The 20,541-nt window shown below is 33.3% G+C and overlaps 1 protein-coding gene across 1 annotated transcript in view; it reads left to right on the top strand.

Annotated features, from left to right (window-relative positions):
- PRAS40 (Proline-rich Akt substrate 40 kDa) overlaps nucleotides 1-20,541 on the top strand; it is an 85,142-nt gene that overhangs the window by 31,704 nt on the left and 32,897 nt on the right. Inside the window, exon 4 of the mRNA XM_072534557.1 lies at nucleotides 2,663-2,837. Coding sequence (XP_072390658.1) covers nucleotides 2,663-2,837 — 175 coding nt within the window. The remainder of the gene's footprint in view (nucleotides 1-2,662; nucleotides 2,838-20,541) is intronic.

Below are 20,541 nucleotides of genomic sequence, written 5' to 3'. Positions count from 1 at the left end.
TCCTGAAAAAAGCTCTTGAGGGTGAAACAGCTGGAATAAAGGTAAATGGAGTTCCCATTAACAACATTAGATATGCGGACGACACTGTGATTTTAGCCGAAAACATTGAAGATCTTCAGAGACTGGTGACCAGAATAGCAGAGTATGAAAAAGAGTATGGTCTAACAATGAATGTCAAGAAGACGAAATTTATGAGAATATCGAAAACTCAAAGAAATAACGAGAATCTTCTAATAAACGAAACCAACGTCGAACAAGTGGACAAATATGCATACCTGGGAACAATGATTAACTCCACAAATGATTACAATCAGGAGATAAAAATAAGAATAGAAAAGGCTAGAGCAAATTTCAACAAAATGAGAAGAGTTCTATGTACCAGGGATTTAAAACTGGAACTAAGAGTTAGGTTGGCGAGGTGCTATGTTTTTTCGACCTTATTTTATGGAATGGAATCTTGGACCTTGAATGCTACATCAATGAAAAAACTGGAATCATTTGAGCTGTGGGTGTACAGAAGAATTCTGAAAATATCATGGACAGAACACGTCACAAACAAAGAGGTTCTGAGAAGGATGAACAAAGAAATGGAAATTTTAAATTCAATAAAAACAAAAAAATTGGAATATCTCGGACATATTACACGTGGAGAGAAATACACCTTGCTCCAACTGATCATGCAGGGAAAGATCCAAGGAAAGAGAAGCCTAGGGAGGCGTAGAATGTCATGGCTGCGCAACCTGAGAGAGTGGTACGGATGTACATCAAATGAACTTTTCAGAGCAGCCGTCTCAAAAGTTCGAATAGCTATGATGATTGCCGACCTCCGCCGCGGAGATGGCACTTGAAGAAGTAGATATAATATTGTAGGCAGTCTTCACAAAGAATTCCATAAATTCCGTGTTGTTCATTTGAAATGTTGTCTTTGATGGATCGGATGAGAGATGAAAGTTTTTGTTAACGTTTCAGAAGATGATCTAGAGCATTGCTTCGCAGAGTGGAAGGCTCGCATGACGCAGTTTAGGGATGCAGAAGGAGACTATATTGAAGGGAAACATGGAAAGTTATAAAAAACTGCTAAATAAAGATGTTATACCAACAGTATCAGAACCTAATTACCAAACCTTGTAATGATTCTTAAATATATTCGCGAATTTTGTTTAATGTCTAAAGATCGTTAACTTTTTAGAATATTTTTAATGTTTCTCATTCAAAACTATCTTCCAGTAACTTTCACTTTGCGTAGTGTATATGTAAGTCTGTACATTTTACTGTGACTCCTGCATTAACATAGGACCCCTCTTATATTTGAACGAAAAGTATTCAAGATTGATAAAAAAGGTCTGTGAGAATAGATTACTGAGGGACACAGAAGCTTTTTAGAAAGCAAAAATACTTTTGAACGCTAGAAAATGTGTCCTTGACAATGCAAGACTCAAAACCTCGGTGGATCATCTGTAGTTGCATCTTAAAATTTTATCATGCTAACATAAAAAAAATTAAGATGCAAATCTTCTTTTTCATTCTATTTATAAGCAATTCTGCTTGTTTATTGGCGGATTGATACCTCTATGGAAGGTTATCACTGTATCTTTTATGCGGTCGTACTTTTACACTAGCTTTATACATTATTCACTTCATCTCAGTGTTAATATGTCGGTTTGGGTGCTATTAAGGTATCCAGCTAATCTATTTGCTTTTTGTACTTGATCTATCACTTCTTTGTTCAGGTCTCCATATCTGGACAGTGTAATTCCAGGATATTTTATTTCCATTACTTGTTCAATACTGATGGCATCAATTTCTATTTTACATCTGGTTGGTTCTTTGCTGATTACTATTGTTTTAGTTTTCTGTGTTAAGATTTTCACATTAATTTCTTTTACTTTTGTGTTAAGTCTGTAAACTACTTTTTGCAGACTTTATCTTCATCTTGGGCTATCAATATTGCTTCGTCTGCGTAACAGAGTATTTTTACTTCTTTGTTTCTCATTCTGTATCCTCTTCCTTTCCCATTCTGTATCCAAATGAAGTCTCTGATATAATTACTTTTTAAATGCTAATAAGCCACAATTAAAGGTTAAAGTACGTTTATTGACGTTTCAATTTCCACTTCGGAAATCGTTCTCAAAATACAAACATTAGTGAATTCAATTCACTAATGTTCGTATTTTGAGAACGATTTCCGAAGTGGAAATTGAAACGTCGATAAACGTACTTTAACCTTTAATTGTGGCTTATTCCCATTTAAATAGTAATTACTTTAAAATGCCACAAGAAAATAGCTTCAGAACAATATGAAGTCTCTGATGGGAAAATCCCTACATAAGGCCGTCCATCTGGCACAGGATCGCACCCAAGGTAGGCAGCAAGCTAATAATATTTGGAGTGTCACCATACCCTGACAAGAGCTCAATGAATGAGGAGGAGGAGGAGATTCTTATTTCGCTGCCTACGTCTATATGTTCTGTGAGTTGTCCATCCATTCTAACTTCCATTTTGTTGCTTTGGTAGATATTTTCGATAGTTTTTATGATATCTAGGGGAACTTTCCTATTATACAGAAGATGGATTACGTCTTTTGAGTTAAATTTAAATAATTGGTAAAATGGTGAAGCTATTATTGTTAAAAAACAATATTAATTTTTTCCTAATGTTCCAGATCAACATTGTGACATAGAGGCCATCGTTAAAAGTATTAGAGAGCATATGTCAGAATTTTTAAGAAAAGAAATGGTTGCGGTGGAAGAAAGGATTAAGAAATATTCAGAAGAACAATACGAGATATTAAATAATCTTAAAGATGCGGCGTATGAAGAACACGATTCGTTAGTAAAGTAAGTTTAATAACATTTCTAATATAAATGACATGCATTAACGTATCGTTATCAATATAATTTACATTATTGAGTCTTTTCTTGTATATTCCACTGTTATTTCACTAAACATAATATTTAATACTTTAATTAAAATTGTTTAAATTTTTTTTGTTTGTTTTGTTTTGATTGTTTAAAGATATATTTATTAGTATAATATTTTGTACTAATTAATTTTTGATTGAACCAGTTATTAGTTAACCAATTACTAGTGAAAATAGTAAAGAATCGTTTTTGCGGATTTTCACATGCTTCTTTTTGATGAGCTGCTCTTGACATAGATCACGCTGCTGATTTCCAATTATGAAAAATCGTGAGCGATTTCAATTATCTTTTCTCTGCAACCTTTAGAGTTCCAAAAGTCATTATCATTTTCTACGCCTTTGTTTTGTTTCTTATTTAATCCATCATTATATTCATTTGTTTTGCTGACTTGACCATGGGATTCATTGGCAGCGTTGAAATCTATTACTGGATTGATTTGAAAAAGTTTTGCACAATTTATTACTGATGTAATGAACTACAAACTTCAACAAAATTATTCAAAATGGCCACCATTTACCTGAATACAGCACCGAAGTTTGTTAGGCCATTCATCGATCGCTGAACGGACAACATCCTTAGGAAAATTGTCCACAGCTTCTATCGGCGCCTGTTTCAATGACCCCAGATTATGGTGACGTCTTGTACAGACCATGGAGGGGGTGTTTTGACCGCTCATCCGCAAACTCGCGTATCTTTCGTCCAGCAGTTTCCAAAGCTACAATTGCCATGTTTAAGAGACGGTGCAATAAAAAGAAGTGGCTTAGACACTCCGCACATTTGTTAAAATGTTCCGCTGATAATTTCACGCCTATGTTTTTAGGTCCTTTTCACAAAAATCTAAAAAAGTGACTCCCTCATAGGACACTCACCATCAAACCATCACTGAAGCAGGATAATGACTCCTTCAATCTTTGGTACCACTTTGCGGGTTTCTTTGGATGACCATGCATAAATTTTATCATTTTGCTTATTGAAAGTTTCCTCCACACTAGAAATAATTTCATATGTAAGAGGATTTCTTTATAACGCTCTTTTCCTTGCAACAAAAACAGGCGTCTTGTCTTAATGCAACGACAAGGCGTTGTCCTGTTCGTGTGGAGACTGCCCCCGATCTTATATAGGCCAAACAAATCGTAGAATCTAAAGTAGGATTTACGAACATTCCATTTCTGTTTGCAATTCCGATTAATTTCAGCTCTAGCTCAACACCATCTTCATACAGGTCACAAAATTGATTTTGAAAACTCCAGAACCAAGAATTATCCGAGAAGCCATAGAAATTGAAAAAAGGCCAGATTGTCTCAATAAAAGGATGACGGCATCCGGAGACGACAAAATGCAGCCGTCATAAATGTTTGCGCCAACCCTCGCTCCAATCCCCACGCCTAACTCCACCTAAACTACGTCACCATCGACGGTATAACCAACCGTTCGCTGTTCCCAGTAGCAGTTATACTTTTATTCCTTTAAGTAAGCTACAATATTTAATTTTCTACCTTTCTCCTGATTGGTCAATCGGTCAATCATATTTTACTGTACTCTACAATCATATTGATTTTGATTGATTCTGATCATTGTTTATGTTATATACAATGTATTTCAAATTATTTGCTTGTTGTTTTTGATTTCTCAGATATTATTTCTTATACTAATTGTACTTTTCTTATTAATTAAATCGGTATATTTAATAACTTCTTTACCTGTATCAAATAAATACTCTGAATATAAATTACTTACAAAAATGAGTCATACAAGGTCATTACTAAGCCATTTTGATGTTTTACATGAAACTACCAAATTATGTATGTACCTACTTGTTTCGCCTTGAAGTACATTTTAGAGCCATTTAAATTGTTTACAATTTCGTTGTTGATACACATTGTATTATTATTCATTTTTGCAAATGAAATCTTTACGTCAATATTATCTTTTGAATGGAAACACTCTTAAAATTATTTTTGAACTAAGTATCAACTAAGTATAAATTGTTTATAAGCTTCATAAACAAGAATCGTTTTAATCACCTCGTAATCATTTGGAAGAGAATTTATTTATTGGTCGGGATATAGCATTAAACGGCATTATCTATATCTTTATCCATAAACAATTTCGATATATGTCATTACAGAAACAAAGAAAAAAGGCAAATGAACTAACTGGAAAATTTGTACACATTTTTAGTGGTGTACTAAAAGACAAGAGAGCGAAGATACAAGGGAGTTCTATACCTGCTCTATACATTTAATGAAAGGATATTAACTGCGAATCTAAACATCTACGGAATCAAAATTATTCTTCTTCTTCTTCAAGTGCCCTCTCCGCTACGGAGTTTTGTAGCCATCATTGCTATTCGTTTCTTTGAAGCTGTTGCTCTAAATAATTGGTTAGATGTGCACTGGAACCAGTCTCTTAAATTGCGCAGCCAAGATATACGTCGTCTCCCCACGCTTCGTTTGCCCTGAATCTTTCTTTGGATAATTAACTGTATATATATTGTATACATAACTGTATATAATAAACTGTAAACTGTATATATAACTGTATATATAAACTGTATATTATATACTAATAATCAAAATTATTATATTAGGCGTACAGTATATGCTCCTAATGAAGATACATCAGGTCACGAGAAATAATACATTCTACCAACAACTAGAAGAGGTACTCTTAAAAATAAGCAATCAGCGAGAAATAATAATGATGGACGACCTGAATGCAAGAATTGGAGTAAAACAAAATAATCCAGTAATAGGCAACTTAGACGAAAAAGAAGAAAAGCTCAACAGTCTGTGAAGGCCTAGGGCTGAAAAGATTAATTTTCCATTACAGTTACCATTTACATTTATTTATATAAAAAACATTTAATATTTCTTATAGTCTTTCCATACATTTCTTAACCACTTCCTTCCATTGATTTCTGTCCAATGCTTTTTTCCAATTCTTAATATTACTTTTTTCTAAGTCTTCATACGCTGTCCTTCCATCTCTTTCTTCATCTACATTTTCTTCTCCATTGACCATCTATTTTCACACTTCCACATCATTTCTTTGTATTTTCCTCTACAATATTTCTAATTTATAGATTTTAATGTATACAGTGTACAGTGTAATGATCATCGCACTATCAGTCTGATGAGTCATGTACTGAAAATTTTCCTAAGAATACTGCACTCGAGAATTAAAGACAAATTGAAGTACAACTAAGTGAAACACAATTTGGTTTCAGAAACAACCTTGGAACCAGAAAAGCACTCTTCAGTTTGCAGGTCATGGTTCAAAGATGTAGGGATATCGAACAATCGGTATATATGTGTTTTATCGACTTCGAAAAGGCCTTTGGCCGAGTAAACCATGACAAACTTATAGGTGTCGTGTCAACAGGTGGGAATTGATGACCGAGACCTCCGTATTATCAAAAATTTGTATTGGCATCAATGTGCAAACATACGAATGGACACAACACGACGGAAGCAGTGGAAATACGACGTGGAGTGAGGCAAGGATGTATTCTATCGCCTCTACTTTTTAATATCTACTCCGAATTTATTTTCAAAGAAGCCTTAGTTGAAGATACAGGCATTAAAATCAACGGAATTAATGTCAACAATCTCAAATATGCAGACGACACTGTACTTATTGCCTCCAATGAGGAAGACCTTCAACGACTTATAAACAGGGTAACGAAGCATGTGATGAATATGGGCTAAAACTTAATACTTCTAAGGCAAAACTTATGGTTGTCAGCAAAACGGAGTTACAACCAATGAACATCAGAGCGCATGGAATAGTTAGAAAGAGTCCACAATATTACCTATTTGGGAGCAAACGTTAACGATAACTGGGATATAAATAAAGAAATAAGAATACGCATTGAAAAAGCCAGAGCCGCCTTCTATAAATTAAAGAAAATTCTATTTAATAGAAATATTACGTTAAACCTTAAAATAATATTAATACGCACATTGATGTATGGTATGGAGAGCTGGACCCTTACAGAGACATTAATGAAAAAATTGGAGGCCTTTGAGATGTGGATTTATCGACGAGTATTGCGGATAAGTTGGGTTGATCGAATAAGAAATGAAATAGTTTTACATCGAATAAAAAAGAGCACAGAAATAACAAAAACGATAAAAATTCGAAAGTTACAATATTTAGGTCATGTAATGAGACATCCAAAAAGGTATAACCTTCTACACCTCATAATACAGGGTAAGATCGCCGGAAGGAGAGGCCCAAGCTGAAGAAGAACATCCTGGCTCCGAAATCTCCGAGAATGGTATCAAGAGACCACCACTAATTTATGTAGAGCCGCCGTAAACAAAGTTATTATTGTCAATATGATCGCCAACGTTCGATAATCGGACAGAGTACTGAAAGAAGAAGAAGATATATTTTAATTTTTGTTTTTCTTAAAACAAATTTTGGATTTCATTAATGATCGCAATGCTCCATACTTTTTGTTTCCTTTTGCTATTCTTGCCTTTGTCTCTCCTTCCTCATGTCCCTTTTCATCTAATTTTACATCTAGTTAAATAAATTCTGAAACTCTTTTGAACATGCATGTATTTTTTCCTTCTATCTCCAATGTGAAATTTTCTTTTCTTTATCTGTTTCTCCTATTATCATGTATTTTGTAAACTACTTCTAGCAACGCAATGCCTCAATAGTTTTCACATCTCATTTTGTCACCTTTTTTTTATATTTTTGTGCATTGGGCAAATCCTTGCTATGGACCACTCTCTTGGCATTTTTTCTGGTTTTCATGTGCTTTTTATAAGGTTATGTATCTCTTTGTGTAGTCTTTTTCCTCCTGCTTTTATCTTTTTCGCCTATATTTCTGATTTGATTCCTGGGCTTTTATTGTTTTTTAAGCCCTTTATTTTATTTTCTATTTCTTCCTTTGTAGGTATTTCTACCAATACGTGATCATTTTCAATTTATGGATTGTTGTCCTTTCTTCTTAGTTTTTTTAAACAGTTGTGTAAAGTAAGCTTGTAAATTTCATTTATTAATATCTCTTTATCATTTTTCATGTGTAGGTTATTTTTCCGATATTATCTTTTTTTTCTTGTTTTCTGGTAAAAGGATCTTATTTCCATTAGTTGGAATTTTTCATCTATCGCTGTATGTGTGTATGTATATAAATAATACAAAATAAATTTGTTTCTCTGTTTATCATTATTGTTGACAATTTATAATTCAACACAAAAACGACTGAAATTTATTGTTGCACCTTTTTCCGCAAATGTGTCGTGAACTCACGTGGTTAAAAAATTACCAAACTCTGTAATACTTTAATCCGTCGATAATAGGTATAATGTGTTCACGTAAATTATTCAGATCTAATATTTATCAACGTTAAATTATATGCAATGGTTATAATGTAAATTTATTATAATTACCACTTAATATTACATATTATTTTGTTCACTATTCACTACTTTTTACAGCCAGAACATAGGAATCTTTGACTAACATAAGATTTAATCTTCTGAATCGCCACAAAGGTAACTTCGATAAGATTCTCAGCAATGACGTTCTATAAAATATTTTACACTCTTAAGAATTTTATATTTTAAATAATTTAGGAATTGCAGATTGAAGGCATATACTTCGATAATTTTCAATGTTTTCTTTCTGACCACATTTGAATATTGGTACAACAAAACTCTCCTTCCAAATTGGGATGAGCGATGTTCATCGATGATTGAAAATCATCGGATGATTGAAAATCATCGATGTTGAACGCTCAATGGTCGATATTTTGCCATCGATATTTAGGTATTCGTTAACATCGATAGTAACATCGATGTTAAATGAAAACGTCGAACACCATTTAAGTGTAAATTACTGTTTTTACTAGCTAGTAATTTATATAATGACACGCTTATTTAAGTTACCCACCTGGTAAATCCCAACAAGAAAACAGGATAAAAGGAAAGCTGCTATCAAAACTGTTATTTTTATAAGATATTGATAAGCATTATTGGGTCTTATAATTTTAATATATTACTTATTTCTTTTTTTTTTAATAATTTGGTTGTGTTTAAGATATCTACTAAGAGATAATTTTTAATTGTTTAATATTAGATTAAGGTAACATAATTGCACCACTTTTTCAGCAATTAAATCACGTTTATATAATACTTATGTAATTTATTATTTTCGCATTATTCAACATTTTCAACGTTTTCATTTCGATATATCGTTACTATCGATGTTCAGGTTCGATGTCACCATCGATGGTGACTGTAATGAGTTATTAAATAAAGTGTGTAATGGCATGATAACAGTGCAAACACACTTTTTTAAAAGAAAATTGGGAACAGCATCAGGTCCAGAAGTAATTTTATTTGGAAGAGAACTTATGCTATCAATAATATCAATGAAAGTGATTTCAGAGTCATTATAATCTGTGCCAACATTGTTATTGATGGGGATATTGGGAACCTGAAGGTTATTAACCCCAGGGAAATTCACCCCTTTCTCAAAAATTTCAATCTTTCAATGGTGGCACTCCGCGGTTTTTTTTTATATTTGGTGGTTCATTGACCATATGAAACAATGAACTTTTTTAACGTTGTAGCTCCTTTTAGCCTTATTTTTTTGAACATAATAAATAGCCTATGAAGGTTTGTTTTAATACGCCTTTACTTTGTCTGTCGCTAACCTTTTGGTGCCGTGACAGCAGTCTGCATGGTTGAGCATCATCATCATGTAAGTTGTAACAGTATGGTTGACTAGAATTCACACCATTACATTACGAATATGTTCCTAAGAATAATGTTTGATTAAACCCACAACTGTTTTGTTATTTCATTTCTTGTTAGAAAAAATATAATACTTTTAAGCAGGTATGCTTCTGATTTTAAATTATTTTTCCTAATGGTATTTGATATTCTTTTATTCCATACTATGTTGTTCAATACGTTTATACTCCCCATTGATATGTGTACAACATATCCAACTCATTCAGTAATAATGTAGGTTAAAATTACTGTGTTATTATTTTATAATTATTATGATACATATTAATGAAACGGGATATATTTGTCAGTGAAGGAGATAGTCAGCATGTACCTTATCTCGCGAGTTTATAAATAAAATAAGACGACTATAATTTATATCTGACACCAAAAATTATTTTAATCAGTCTTACAAATAATCAGTCCCACTTTTGTGTTTTGTACTTCTATCAGTATGCGATGAACAGTTTGTGGTTGGATTTAGTTTATTTGCAAGGTATATTTCAAACTTTTTATTAACATAGACGGTACTTGACCTATAATTTTTCGTCTTAGTAGACAACTTGAAGTACCTCATTTTTATCTTTCATTTTTGAATAATACCACAGATATTTGTACAATTTTATTTTTTATTTAAATTTTCAACCGTCAAATCCAAAATAATTGAAAAAATATATATATATACTCGTAATTACATAAAGAAGATAATTTTTTGTCAATGTTTAAAAACGATTCGTTACTAAAACGGAACTAAAATTCTCTTTTAATAATTTTCTCCTTAACATTAAACGACCTCAAAATATTAAAAGTTTTATTCTTGTTTATGTTTGCTTAGCGTACTCTAGTCCTCTATTTGTATATTGTGACACACTAATAGGTCTTTCCCAGGTCGCTCCTTTGGTTTCCTGGTCTGTGTATCTTGACTTTTGTTTTTAGCTTCTTTATGGTTTCTAGTGGTATACCGGATTTATTCTTTTTATTTAGCTACTTTACTTGCTTTGGTGCCCAGTTCAAACAACTACGTAAATATTGTCTATCCAGAAAAGAGCGGTCTGAATATCCGTATCATTTGAGTGCAATTCGTGTTCAGTGCAAGGTTTCTCTTGGACAGAGGACGACTAAAAATTCCTCTCGGTGATTTACATAGCGAGGAACAGCTTCATTTCATTTGGCAAGAGGTGTTCTTTCTGGTGTATTGTGCAGATGTGTTGATCTCGTCAGAAAGCTTTTCCTCGATTTGATACTTCATGCTCGTAATGGTGGAATGGATGTCGCGAATCTAGAGTTTGTTTCTTTCATTCAACTTAGTTACTACACACCACTTATTAGCTACTTCTTTAGGTGGAGTGATGCCCGCGGTAGGGTAGAGCTTATGTATGGGTGTGGGTCTTAAACATCTACTGATGATACTTGCTGACCCATTGATAGATACACCTACGTGTCTATTGTCTGGCAAATATTAAATGAAACTATAAATCAGAAATCACGCGCCGTAATTGGTCAAATGTAGCCGAAATCACATTCTTATCATAAATTCTAGGAAATTTTGAAGTCGATCATTGGCGGAACGTAAGAAAATATGTTTCCTTGCGGTCACTTTACATTGTAACGGTAGAATATTATATTTCTGCGTGTAATAATAAAAATAATACATTAGATCTAGTTTATAAAATAAGTTCTCATTAACATTAATAATGTGTCGCCTGAGCTGATCAGCGGAAGTCGACTATATACCCAAAGATGCAAGATACTCAAATTAGTATATTATTTTAATTTCAGAAGGATATTCAATTATTTAGTCTATCAATAGAAAGAGCAGTAGCCACCATAGATGATTGTTTAGTCTATGTGTACATAATGTCTTCTAAAAACATGCCAAAACATGTTTTGGAGAAGTTATACATCTAGCCATGCTGTTCATGAATCATATTGTTACAAATACATTCTTCCCTGCAATTGATTCTACATATTGCGTTGACGGCAGCAATAGCAAGATTCAACGTTTATTTCTGAGAAACTTTTAATTCTCTTGAGTGTCAAATAAACGAGTTAGTCTATTTAATAGCGAAATTAATCAATGTCCTGACATTATGTCGAAATGTGTTTACACAGCTAAATAAAGACACAACAGATAAATCAACAGCTGACTCAGCAGATTGCTGCAACTACGCAATGAATACTTTCATTTATAAGCGTCAATAAAAACTGAAAATTCTGCAAAATGAAGAAATGGAATACAGTTCACGCTGTAAACGCCTAACGGTATGAAACAGTAATAATAACAGCCCAACAAAATGAAAAATTTTGGTGCATGAGAAATAACGAATTTTAAATATTTTTGATGTTGTGATTTCAAAAAGTCTTGTTTTTCATAGTTTTTTAATCGATTGTATAATTTTAACTTCGTTCGGAAAGATCTACACAAAGGCACATGGAAATCGCTCAGACAGACTTAAAGTAAAAATGATAGATCGTGTTATTGTAGACTCTATTTTCTAATTGTAGAATATTCACGTGCAATTAGATTCATCATAAATGTAATAATATATAATAATATTTTTTTCTTATATTAGTACTTACATTTAATAATTTTCACAGGTTCATTTCACAAGTCTATTTAAGGGAGATTACCATTACTCTTACTATCTCAGCTGTTACCACTTGTTAATGTAATCACTACAGGTTCGATTATAGTGTCAATATGAACATTTAACTCGTTTTCCGACCTTCCGTACATGGGAAATGGCATTCGAGTCGATGAGTAAAGTCGATCTCCATCTTCATTTCTGTTTTCTCAGGCCATAATCCCCCACAATATTTCAACAGCGTCCTTTGGCGACTTTGGCGTTAAAATCTCCGAGAGCTATGGTATTTTCTGCTGCTTTAACAAGATCTACAGCACCAGTAAGATCCTTGTAAAATGCTTTTTAATAATTATCTTCATGGCTGGATGATGTTGGGTCATAGACCTGAATTACGTTGGCAATGAACGGCTTTGAACTAAATTTCACTAGGATTACTCTGTCAGACATGATGATATAATTTACTACTGATTGAGCTAAGTGTTTTGCGACCACGATTGCAACTCCATTATAGAGATTAGCATCGTTATTTCCGGCATAGTACACTTGATATCCATCAAATATAAGAGGGGAATTTTGCTGTAGATCTCATTCAAGGCCGAAAATTCGAAGCTGCAGTACAGTTCATCTATTTGTACCTAAAGGTTGTTCCCAACATATAATATTCACAATCAAGTATTATTACTTGTTTAATTAGTCAATAATATCCGTCCTTGAACGTAGATCTCACCTTTTTCCTCCATAGTTCTCTATACTGGATCACTTGGATCCGTGTCGATCCAGTATGTTGTTTTATGTCCTTTGACCGTCTAAGTTAGTCTTCCTCTGTGTCGTTTATAATTCCATGGTCTCCATTGTACAATTATTTTGTTCCACCTGTGGAACAAAATAATTATAAGCCCAGAAAATTTCCGTTTAAGTTTTGCTACTTAAATTGAAACATTTTTTGGTTGGCCTCACGGTTGTGCCACATTTTTCTGGTGAGTCCATTCACGAATTTTTTTTAACCAAGAAACCTGTTTTCCTCCTACACCTCTACGACCCTCTATTTTGTCTTTAACGATTAGTTGTATTATTCTATATCGATTTCCCTTCACTATATGTCCCAGATGAGACATTTTCCGCTGTTTAAGTCTTAAGCAATTCTCTATCTCTGTTGACCCTGCTTAGTACTTTCTCATTAGTTTTTCTTGTTGCCCAAGCTATCTTCAGCATCTCTCTATGAATCCACATTTCCAATGCTTCAATTCTGTTGATGTTTGATACTTTTAGTGTCCACACTTCTGCTCCATACAAAAGTACAGACCAAATATAGCACTTCACCAATCTTCGTCTTAGTTTTAAACTGAGATGATTATTACAAATTAATGTCTTTATTTTCATAAAAGTAGTTTTAGTCATCGATATTCATTATTTTATTTCTATGTCTGGATCGGGTTGGTCCGTTATGACAGTTCCGAAATACGTAATTTTGTGAAATTTTTTATTTGGGCTCCATTTAATTGAAGCTCTGCATCTGTAAGACTAAAAATTTGATTTTGTTTGAGTTTATTTTAATGCCCATTTCCTCTCCTACCTCGTGAATACGATCAAGCAGAATTTGGAGACCGTCAGTATTTTCTGACAGAATTACTGTACCGTCCGCGTATCTAATTACATTAAGTGTTCCCCGTTGATTTTGATTCCATTTATGCTGTCTCTCAAGTGCCTTTTTAAATAGCTGGTCCGAGTAAACATTGAACAATGTTGGAGACAAAATGCAACCTTGTTTGACTCCTGGTTGTATGGAGATTTCCTCGGTGTAATTGTCTCCAATTTTTACGATAGTAGTTTGATTTCAGTACAGATTTTTAATGAAACAAATATCTTTGTAATCTATTCCTATATTTTTTAGCATATGTATTAATTTTTCATCTCGCACTTTATCAAATGCTTTTTCGAAGTCCACGAAGCATGCAAATACATATTTCCTTTGATCACGGCATTTTTGTTATAGGATATTTAGCGCAAAAAGTGTCTCCCTAGTTACCATAGCATTTCTAAAACCAAATTGGGTTTCTTCGAGATCTTCTTCACATTTGAGTCTAATTCTGTAGTATTCCTAGGAAAATTTTAATATTGTGGATCATTAGGCCAATTAATCGATATTCTGAGCATTTTCTAGCATTGTGTTTTTTAGGTATTGTAACAAAGATTGACTTAAGCCAGTCTCCGTTTAAGTTTAAACATCATATTTTTTTTGTTGCTTTTTCAATTTTTCATTATGTGCCCTCATTTTATTTTCCTTTGATATTTTTTATCTACCTCTTCATATTCTGCGTTTTGTCTATTCTTGTTCTAAGAGATACTTTCTTTTATTTATCAAGATTTTTTTTTCTTTCTTGAGATATTACGTCTTTCTTCTTCTTCTTCTAATGGCGCTACAACCCTTTGTGAGTCTTGGCCTGCTTAACAATGTTCTTCCATTCTGCCCTGTCGGATACTTTCCTTCGCCACTGCCTGATGTTCATGGTTTTAAGATCCCTCTCTACGTCGTCTATCCATCTTTTACGGGGCCTTCCTCTTGTTCTGTTTCCTTGGGGCTTCCATCTCTGGACTACTTTTACAGCTCGATTATCTGGCATTCTTTCTAGGTGACCAAGCCAGTTTAGTCTTTGTGATTTTACAAATCTGACAATATCTGCGCTCTGCATTAGTTCATCCAGCTCGTGGTTCATTTTAATTCTCCACGAACTATCGCTGCATTGGGTTGGTCCAAATATCTTCCTTAGTTTACGTCTTAGATATTACGTCTTTAGTAATAATTATTTGAGGGTGTTTTGACACTAAATTGCACACGTTTGTTAACGGATTAGCGATTTCTTCCAACCTAGATAAACAAAATTTTCTGTTTGGGTTTATCTCATAATTTCGGTCAACATGCTTCTATAGCATCACATTACAAATGATTCACGTCTCTTCAGTGATGCGTCAGTTAAGGCCCATGACTCCACTTCATATAGAAGAACAGAATACGTAGCATTTTAGTAAACGAACTTTAATTTCCAATTTTATGTCATGACTGTTGAGGATTTTTGTCATTTTGAAGACGAAAGCTAATCTTGCTTTCTCGATATTTATCTTAATTTCTTAGTCCTAAGAAGTCCTAAGCCTTACACCTAACGGTAGAAAGGCTTAGGACTAAGTAAGTAAGTAGGTAAGTATCTTAATTTCTGCCGAGTGTTCCCACTATTCGTTTAAATTTGCAATTATATGTTAAAATCAAGCCCTAACCTACTACTTACGGTTTTTTTTTTAAATACAGTGTCATCAGCGTATCTTATATTGTTCAGTCGTTCTTTATTTATAAGTATTCCCTCGTCTATATCAATTAGCGCTAGGTTTGTTTCTCTTTACATTTCTGTTTTATTTCTTTTCTAAACCATGGTGTTTTATTTTTTTTGTGACTATGACCATACGTTTTCCTAGAGCTTTGATTGCTGCTTCCTTAATATTATTTTTAATTTTTTTCCAGTTCTCATTTATATATTCGATGTTATTTGTTCGTTTTTAGTTGTATCTTCTGTGACAGCCTTCTGTGGTACATTTATCTGATAGTTATTCCACAGTGATTCCACATTGAATTTTTTCTCAGTGGATTTTCTCTCGAAGGTATTTTGGTACTATTTTCATTCGTATCCTTGCTAGTACTAGTTTTTGTTCGCTACCTGCATCTGTTGAGTTTAAAGTTCGAATATCTTAAGTTCTGCTTTGGGTGATTTTTCATGTTAGTGGCTATATATTAGGCATAGATTTGTGTCCTCTAGAGGTATCGAACGTATATTTATATTGAGGCTTAGTATCAAATAATCTTGAAAAGTAATAAATCGATTTTATTTATTCATTCTAGTCACATGCGTTACCTGATATCCAATTATTGTTGATACTCTCATGACGTTATTCGCATATCATGGGTTAATTTGTAAGGTCAAGATAAATGATCATTTAGCAGTATTTGTGCATTGTAGTTTTCTATGTTTTTGAAGATACTGAACGTATTACGTGTTGTTTATCACTTGGTGGTAAACATGTTAACTACATTGAATGACATGTTTTAACGTTATTTTTTCAAATTATTTTGATAGCTGCCATTATAGTAATGTCATCATAAATTAATCTGCACCGTTAGTTTGGAGATTTAAAGCAACAAGAGATGATTAACAAAAGTAAGCATTCGGTAATTTTTTTTAATTACAGGTTTATTTTAAAGACAACATGGTTTTCAACGATAATTCACATACAGTAAAAGCGACATAGACTTTCGTATTTTCCTGTTAAAATGGCTTTTTTTTAAATATTGTGTTTGATGTGAAATTTGTTTATTTTATGAGAAATGGTTTTCCTAAAGTTCAAAAATCTGCATACTTATTTATTTTTGACATTTAAACCTCTGTAACTCAATCTAATGATTTGTACAAAATTTTATTAATTAATTGTATAAATGGCAGGGAGAGGTTAAAACCCAGTAATTTTATCTCAGGGTCCTCGTAGATTTTTTAATTTGTTTAAAAAGTTTTATTTTTTTAATTTCGATGTATATGGGAGAAGGTTTTAAAACAAAATTCATACACTTTTTTTCTTAATTATTTTTGATTTCTTAGAAAATTGCCGTTACATATATGTAACGCTAGGAAGGTATAGGACCAAAAATATTTAAAATATTCCTTATTATAAATTTAAAAATAACAAACAAATAATACAAAACTAGATGAAAAAACATAATCAAATTATTTTAGCTGAAAGTCTATGTTGCACTCGATGCATAATCCCACATTGCACTTGCAACACATGGTACGTACATGCGAACTGCAGCCCTCACATGCACAAGGTCTCCTCTTTTTATCGGGAATATAGGTCAGGAGATTATCAATCTTGTCATGTCTTATGCTGGCTACTTTGGACGAAGATGGCCTGCCTGCACCTTTTGGTTCGGTACTATATTTCGTAAGATACGATGTTACTAGATACCTTCGAAATTCTAGTTGTGGAATAGGATCATGGGATCTGTTATAAAGGTACCAAGCATTTCGAATAGTTATGTCCAACATTCATGCAAATAGACACCACCATCATTTTTTAGAGCGAATTACTACTCGGTATCTAGCTACATTTTGGTCCATAAGGTCAGTTCCTCCCATTGACGAATTATATTTTCGAATCAAATGTGAACGTGCCACCGGGACAATTTTTTTCTCAGACTGAGAAAACCGTTTCACATTATTTATGGGAGCAACTCCATAGCAGGTTGAAGCAACTGTAACAATATTGTTGTCAAGCTAACGAACGAAAATGATTCCATTTTGGCGATCTAATATAGAGAAAAAATCGCCTCCTGAATGTTTTTTCAATGCTTTTTTGTCTGGCAATGGAATATCTTGCGGCAAACGATTATCTCTGATAGTTCCAGTACACCACATACCTTGTTCTCTCATATTGAAAAATAACAATGGACTTGTAAATAAGTTGTCGGCGTTCAATTTATAGGAAAGATTTTTTGTACCCTCGGGGAGCTCCTTCAACATTGACACTAACGGAGCAGTCGCCTTTCCATACAACACTTCATCATTGTCCGTACTATTGGGATTTTTGCCTTGATATAAATCAAAGTTTATTAGATATCCTGCCTTAGTGTTCAATGACCACATTTTGTACCCAAAACGAGCAGTCGCCTTTCCATACAACACTTCATCATTGACCGTACTATTGGGATTTTTGCCTTGATATAAATCAAAGTTTGTGAGATATCCTGCCTTAGTGTTCAATGACCACATTTTGTACCCAAAACGTATGGGTTTTCCTCTTATAAACTGTTTACAACTGTGCCTACCAAAGTATTTTACTATACTCTCATCATAATTGATTTGTGATTCTGGCACAAAATGTAAAAATTTATTTTTTAGCATATTTATAAAAGGGCGGATTTTCCAGGCTTTGTCGTTTTCATCTGGTTTACTGTTGTCGGCAAAATGCAAAAACTGCATCACTTGTTCGAACCTATTTTTTCTCATTGAATTTTTCACGAAATCATTGCCCATGTCACGTTTTGAGTCCCAGTAGTGCTTTCTAGCTGGCTTGTGGTTGTATCCACTCAAAATTAGAATAGCAAGAGCACACTTTACCTCTTCTCTAGTGATATTTGGATCTTGGGCGTTTTTAAAAAGAGCATACTTTCTAGTCTCATCTGTAATATGTGAAATTATATTTTCTTCCCAGAAGTTTTTAAAAACTTCAACTGGGGAAAGGTTTGTTAATATGAAAAATTAGGAATGAAAAGCTGCGTTTTGACTTATCAAATCACCATTGGTCCAGGAAAACTTCATCTTTTCTTTCACTTGTTTTTTAACTTTGCTGATGATCTGGAAGGCCCAGCCTCGTCGATATCATTATATATTTCGGAATCTCTTTCACTATTTCGTAAAACAAGTTCAACAGGTGCCCTAAGAATTCTCCCGGACAACCTATTCAAATCATAATCTTCCTCATCACCAGACTCCTCGTCTGTAAGCACATTAAATTCTGGGAGTTCAGTATGTATAGCATCAACGTCTAAAGATTCATAGGCATCAATCATCTCCAGCGCTTCTTGAAGAGAAAACCTTTTTCTGGAACAAAAAATACGTTACAATTCTAAAAGTTCGTATTTTTGCTCCCATATGTTCCTAGCGTTACATATATGTAACACCAAAATAAAAGGCATAATTTACAAAACCAGGATACAATTTCGAAAGATTTATATATCAATAAGGAAAGACATTATCAATAAGGAAAGATATAATTAGACAACATTATTATGCTCAATTGAAAACACTTAAACAAAATATAATAACAAAAAAATAGTAAAAATATACCTACTCAAACTTGAGATCCATTTTTACCGAAAATATAAACACCGTCGCACCAACCACTCAAGTAAATAAACGGGTTAGGTCAAATCCTTGAACCAAACGCTGAAAACTAATAAACAAGTAAATTCAAAGTCATGCATCGCCATCTAGTTAACATTAGAATCACTTTCCGAATTTCAGGCTGATGATTTTAGCGGTTTCTGCGTTACATATATGTAACGCCAGGAGCTTAAGGGTTAATGGCATCTTGTGTGATAGATATATGATATCAGAAACTAATTTAAATAGGAGAGTATTTTCTTGGAGTAGTATTGGTATGGTTTTTATAGATAATTTCGGGCAATAACTATGTTGGAAGGATCTTGGATCGTGGACAGTCACCATATGAGAACTTCTAGAAAAACACAAGAATGAATTTCGTTCGAAATCAACAGTTTTTCACAAAATCTTACTTCAAATATATGTCTTCAAACAGCTACTTATGCCATCTACCTTTGAAATTTGGTTATAACCGTATCGACCAATTCTCCGATTATATTGGACAGATCACATTACTAATGTGAGACCTTGTTATGGAGACCTGGACAAGTAAGTGAGAGATCAAGTACAAAAAGCAAATAGACTGGCAGGATACCACTATATGGCGAAACAGACACATTAACACTAAGATGAAGTCAAGAGTTTATAGAGCCAGTGTAAGACCAATAATGACATATGCCTCAGAAACATAACCCGACAGCTACAACACAAAGGCTACTGGAAACGGCAGAGATGAGAGTACTGAGAAGAATTACTGGAAATACGCTGAGTTATCGAAAGAGAAGTAAAGACGGAAGAAAATGAACGCAAAGTGCATAAACGAATGAACACTAAATAGAAAAAAAGAATGGAATAACCACATAAGCAGAATGGGTGAGACCCGTGTCGTCAAAATAGCAAGAGATAAATCACCAATCAGAAAACAGAAACAGAAAGTTGTAATACCTTAGTGGCTGATGAGACAACAAATATAACCTTAAGCAACTTGTTTTTCATAATTTTTCAATTTTTACTGCTGAAGCTATAGCAATTTATAAAGCATTAAAGTATTTTAAGAATTCCAATGACAACTCCGCAATAATTGCATCTGATTCTTTGTCGGTTCTTATAGCCATTGAGACTATATCTTTTCCTAGCAAAAGCACAAATATTTACATCCTTCTAATCAAAAAAATTATTTTTGAATTACATCAGGAATAAAGAACAGTTAGATTTTTGTGGATTAAAGCTCACATAGGGCTTGAGCATAATGAGTATGTAGATATATATTAGCTAAGAAAGCCATTGATTCTGGTGCGAAAACAGATTATAAGCTCTGCATCCCAGATTTATTTGTAACAATCAAGAATATTATAAACAATCA

Source organism: Diabrotica undecimpunctata, chromosome 6 (genome assembly GCF_040954645.1).
Source record: "Diabrotica undecimpunctata isolate CICGRU chromosome 6, icDiaUnde3, whole genome shotgun sequence".
In the NCBI taxonomy this organism is placed as follows: domain Eukaryota; kingdom Metazoa; phylum Arthropoda; class Insecta; order Coleoptera; family Chrysomelidae; genus Diabrotica; species Diabrotica undecimpunctata.
This window is presented reverse-complemented; position numbering and strand designations above follow the sequence as displayed.